Source organism: Barbus barbus (assembly GCF_936440315.1).
Source record: "Barbus barbus genome assembly, chromosome: 34".
Lineage (NCBI taxonomy): Eukaryota > Metazoa > Chordata > Actinopteri > Cypriniformes > Cyprinidae > Barbus > Barbus barbus.
The window spans coordinates 571,501-577,500 of NC_136762.1; the positions used below are offsets into that span (position 1 = coordinate 571,501).

The window sequence follows — 6,000 nt, forward strand, 5'->3', positions numbered from 1 at the left end:
GGTTTAGATCCTACCTGTCCGATCGCTACCACTTTGTTCATTTAAATGGGGAGTCATCTCAATTATCACCAGTAAAGTATGGAGTACCACAAGGATCTGTCCTAGGTCCTCTGCTATTTTCAATATACATGTTGCCTCTTGGTAATATTATTAGAAAATACGGGATTAGTTTTCATTGTTATGCTGATGATACTCAACTATATATCTCAACAAGACCAGATGAAACTTCTAAACTAAGCTAATAGATTGTGTAAAAAATGTAAAAGATTGGATGACCAATAATTTCCTCCTATTAAATTCAGATAAGACAGAGATATTACTTATTGGACCGAAAAACAGTACACAGAATCTCTTGGATTACAATTTACAACTAGACGGATGCACTGTTACGTCCTCTAAAGTAAACAATCTGGGTGTTATATTAGACAGCAACTTGTCCTTTGAAAATCATATTTCCCATGTTACAAAAACAGCATTCTTCCATCTTAGAAACATTGCCAAGCTTCGAAACATGCTACCTGTTTCTGATGCAGAAAAGCTAGTTCATGCATTCATGACCTCTAGACTGGACTATTGTAATGCACTGCTAGCTGGTTGTCCTGCATCTTCAATAAACAAGCTACAGATAGTCCAAAATGCAGCGGCTAGAGTTCTTACCAGATCAAGAAAATATGATCATATTACCCCAATTTTACAGTCTCTGCACTGGCTATCTATTCAGTTCCGTATCATTTACAAAATATTATTACTTGCCTATAAGGCCCTAAATGGTTTAGCTCCTGCGTACCTAACTTGTCTTCTACCACGCTACAATCCAACCCGCTCTCTAAGGTCGCAAAACTCTGGACTACTTTTGGTAGTACCTAGGATAGCAATATATATATATATATATTGTGGAAACTTAAATTCCTGTAGAGCTGCTTTGCAACGATTTGTATCGTAAAAAGCTCTATATAAATAAACTTGAACAATTGAATTGAGTAAGAGCTAGGTGGAGAATGGTGGATATTGCATCGTCCGTGGAACGGTTTGGACGGTATGCAAACTGGAATGGGTCCAGTGTGTTTGGGAGACTGGATTTGATGTGATGCATGACTAACCTCTCAAAGCACTTCATCATGATTGGGGTCAGTGCTATGGGACGATAGTCATTCAGACAGGACACGGGTGACTTCTTTGGTACTGGAATTATGGAGGTGGATTTGAGACACATGGGGATGACTGCCTGGCTCAGCGAGGTGTTGAAGATGTCTGTTAGGACATCCGTCAGCTGTGCAGCACAGTCTCTAAGTACACGTCCAGGTATGTTGTCAGGGCCCGCAGCCTTTCGTGGGTTAATCCGGGACAGAGTCTTCCTTACGTCGGCTGGAGAGAGACAGAGTACCTGGTCGTTTGGAGATGTGAGTGAATTTTTTTAGCATATTGATGTTTTACCTTCTTGATGCCATGAGACAGATTGGCTCTTGCTGTTTTGAGGGCTGCTTTATCTCCTGATCTGAATGCTTCATCTCTGGTCTTTAGCAGCCCACGAACCTCTGCTGTCATCCATGGCTTCTGGTTTGCACGTGCGGTGATGGTCTTGGTGACGGTCACATCATCAGTGCACTTTTTGATGCAAGCAATCCCAGTTTCAGTGTACTCCGGCAGGTCTGTGTGGTTGTTGTAGGTGGCTGCCTCTTTAAACATGTTCCAGTCTGTGTCCTGGAAGCAGTCCTGCAGTGCTGAGGTGGCATTGTCTGGCCATACTGTGATCTGCTTCTGAACCGGTTTGGTGAGTTTGAGAAGTGGTCTATATGTTGGTATTAGCATAACAGTGATGTGGTCTGAGTACCCGAGGTGGGGGCGGGGTTCAGCTTTGTATGCGTTTTTCTCTGTTGTGTAAAGAAAGTCCAGTGTGTTGTTTCCCCTTGTTGCAAAGTTCACATGTTGGTAGAACTTTGGCAAAACTGTCTTTAAGTTTGCGTGGTTGAAGTCACCGGCTATGATGAAAAAGCCGTCAGGGTTATTTGTTTGTTGTTCACTGATGGCGCTATACAGTTCACGAAGCGCGTCCTTAGTGTTTGCACACGGGGGGATGTAGACCGCAACAATAACAATGGCCGTGAACTCCCGCGGCAGATAGAACGGTCGACACTTCACAAACAGAAACTCCACCAGCGATGAACAGTGTTTTGATAATACCGCAGCATTGCTACACCAGTCTTTGTTGATATACACACACAAGCCACCTCCGCGTGTCTTACCAGATAGTGATGAATCTCTATCCGCTCGGAAGGTGGTTAGCCCGTGCTGCTGAATGACGGAGTCCGGGATGTTGTCGTTTAGCCATGTTTCGGTGAAAACAAACACACAACAATCCCTTGCCTCATGCTGTGTAGACCGACTGAGTTGAATTAAGTCCAGCTTGTTTTCCAGAGAGCGAACGTTTGAGAGCATGAGTGTTGGAATAGCCGGTCTTGTGGGGTTAGCTCTTAGCCTAGCTCGTATACCTCCGCGCTTACCGCGCTTCCATCCTCTCTCACACCGCTTGCGACGCTGCCTTGTGCGGGTAGCGTCAGTAGGCGAGGCCGCGGTCTCGAGGTCCGGCTCCAGCAGTAAACAAAGGCCTCGTAGCTTCTCAGTAGCCGCCAGCGAGAGTTGGTGTTTGTATGCGTTGCCGATATTCAAAAGGCTTTGGCGATCATAGATGTGTTTTGGAGTGACTTCCTTATGAATTAGCGGTAATTTTACACACACACACGTCACTCCAGCAAATGACAGATCTGAACACAGAAGATCCAGCATGAGTGGAGCACACACTGCCCACATGACACCTACACTGTACAAACACACACACACACACACGAACAAAGATCAGCACTAAACACACAAACATGTGTCTGAACACACTCCAGATTATAATGAACACACATCAAAAACACCGCCACAGGATTGAGAATCATCACAGATCAGACACACAAACCCTAACACTGCTGTCTATCCATTTAACTGTCTATCCCTCTCTGATGATACATTTATCTGTCTATCCCTCTCTGATGATACATTTATCTGTCTATCCCTCTCTGTCTATTCATTTATCTGTCTATCCCTCTCTGTCTATTCATTTATCTGTCTATCCCTCTCTGATGATACATTTATCTGTCTATCCCTCTCTGTCTATTCATTTATCTGTCTATCCCTCTCTGATGATACATTTATCTGTCTATCCCTCTCTGTCTATCCATTTATCTGTCTATCCCTCTCTGATGATACATTTATCTGTCTATCCCTCTCTGATGATACATTTATCTGTCTATCCCTCTCTGATGATACATTTATCTGTCTATCCCTCTCTGTCGATATTTATCTGTCTATCCCTCTCTGTCGATATTTATCTGTCTATCCCTCTCTGTCGATACATTTATCTGTCTATCCCTCTCTGACGATACATTTATCTGTCTATCCCTCTCTGTCGATATTTATCTGTCTATCCCTCTCTGATGATACATTTATCTGTCTATCCCTCTCTGATGATACATTTATCTGTCTATCCCTCTCTGTCGATATTTATCTGTCTATCCCTCTCTGTCGATATTTATCTGTCTATCCCTCTCTGTCGATACATTTATCTGTCTATCCCTCTCTGTCGATACATTTATCTGTCTATCCCTCTCTGATGATACATTTATCTGTCTATCCCTCTCTGTCGAAACATTTATCTGTCTATCCCTCTCTGATGATACATTTATCTGTCTATCCCTCTCTAATGATACCATTTATCTGTCTATCCCTCTCTGTCGAAACATTTATCTGTCTATCCCTCTCTGATGATACATTTATCTGTCTATCCCTCTCTAATGATACCATTTATCTGTCTATCCCTCTCTGATGATACATTTATCTGTCTATCCCTCTCTAATGATACCATTTATCTGTCTATCCCTCTCTGATGATACATTTCTCTGTCTATCCCTCTCTAATGATACCATTTATCTGTCTATCCCTCTCTGATGATACCATTTCTCTGTCTATCCTTCTCTAATGATACCATTTTAGGGTGAACTATCCCTCTCTGATGATACATTTATCTGTCTATCCTTCTCTTATGATACCATTTTAGGGTGAACTATCCCTTTAATGACAGTCGACAGCATGTTTAGTGTCCTGTCCCTTTAAGAGCTGCACGCATCTAATATACAGGCACGCATCTGCTTCTCTCTTAACTATTTACTTTCATTTTAGAGATAACCAACTGAGTCTGTATGTAAACCTTGTGTGTTTTGACAGTATTAGCGCAAAAGATAAGTTAGTTGAGTAATCAGGAGCTGTTAGACAGGCTTTTTAGTGCGCGTGCTTCAGGTGTATGCGCTCAGAAAAAGCGCACATCAGACCAGCGCGTGAATTAAACATTTAACCAGCAAGGCTTGTGTGCAAATAATGTACTTTTGCGATCATGAATAAGTGCAGTGTCCTGTCAGAGTAACTCTACTGCTGTATGTCGTGTTGTACAGTATATAGAGACGGCGACCAGAACTGTATTTGACATAATGTGTGCTGTAGCACGATACTACCATATTTCTTAAAAAGCAGATCGTGGAGACATTTTTATCGTCCACGATCAAAAATAGTCATATCGCACACCTCTACTCTGTCTATATATTGGGGAAGTTGTGGCCTAATGGTTAGAGAGTCGGACTTGTAATCCAAAGGTTGTGGGTTTGAGTCTCGGTCCGGCAGGGATTGTAGGTGGGGGGAGTGAATGTACAGCGCTCTCTCCACCCTCAATACCACGACTGAGGTGCCCTTGAGCAAGACACCGAACCCCCAACTGCTCCCCGGGCGCCGCAGCATAAATGCCCACTGCTCCGAGTGTGTGTTCACGGTGTGTGTGTGTGTGTGTGTGTGTGTGTTCACTGCTGTGTGTGTGCACGTTGGATGGGTTAAATGCAGAGCACAAATTCCGAGTATGGGTCACCATACTTGGCCAAACACCACTCCCCCCCCCCCCCCTCCCTTTACATTTATCTGTCTATCCCTCTCTGTCTATCCATTAGGTTCAAACGAGCTTCACTGCCAGTGACTAGTTCGCCAAAGTAATGATTATAAGACAAACAAAACGAATACAAAACATTTCTCTGCTTGTTAATCGTAATCTCTCTCTTTCTGTCTATCTATCCCTCTCTATCTAACCTTCTCTCCTCCCACCACAGCATCACTGTTGCAATAATACAACATGGACTACAGTTAACCAACCCACATTTATACACACACGCAATCTACACGCGTATACAATCCATACGAGACACACACACACACACACACACATCTAACGTTACACAAGATACACAATTTTCACAGAGGCGCACGCGCTCAAGCGAAGAGCGAGCGCAGGCCGCAGCGGTGTGTGTGTGTGAGAGAGAGAGATCGCGGCGTCGCTCACCTTGGCTCTGGTGATCATGTGCGTGGCGAGTTTGACCACTGCGAAGTTGCCCTTCCCGATGGTCCGCTCCATCTCGTAGTATCCGACGCGCACGGGGGGCGGGCGGCTGACGCGCGGCGCGTTGGGCAGCGCTCGCTCGCGGTGCGGGAGCGGAATCCCGGCGGCAGCGGCAGCCCCGCTCGACACGGCCGCCATCTTCTGCCCTCTCTGCGGGAACAACAAGCGGGACCGCGCGGCGCGCTCTCGGGACACGCCCCCGCCGTGCGTCAGGACGCGAGCGCCGCCCATTTGCGCTCTCAGGGCTGTCGCCGTGGCAACCGATAGCGTCATGATGACTTCATCGCCTGCGCGAGTCTGTTTATTGTATTCCTCAGATCTTCCGCTGCTGTGCTCGCGAGCGCGCCGGGAAAACTGCTGCCATGACAACAAGAACCCCCCCCCCCCCCCCGGAAACGCGCTCGGAGACAGGAATGAGAGAACCGTGAATGCGCATATCCTCGTGAACGAGCCTCAGACTCAGAGCATGCGCATCTCTCTCTCTATCATTATAGGGTTTTTTTATACGGTAGCTTTTATTGTAC

General features: G+C 45.4%; 1 protein-coding gene across 1 annotated transcript in view; it reads right to left on the reverse strand.

The window, feature by feature from the left end:
• The window catches only part of sik3 (SIK family kinase 3), a 59,471-nt gene extending 53,800 nt beyond the window's left edge, over positions 1 to 5,671 (reverse strand). The window contains exon 1 of the mRNA XM_079392720.1: positions 5,420 to 5,671. Within this exon, the coding sequence (XP_079248846.1) occupies positions 5,420 to 5,614 (195 nt within the window). The 5' untranslated portion in view covers positions 5,615 to 5,671. The remainder of the gene's footprint in view (positions 1 to 5,419) is intronic.
• Between the last annotated feature and the right edge of the window lie 329 nt (positions 5,672 to 6,000).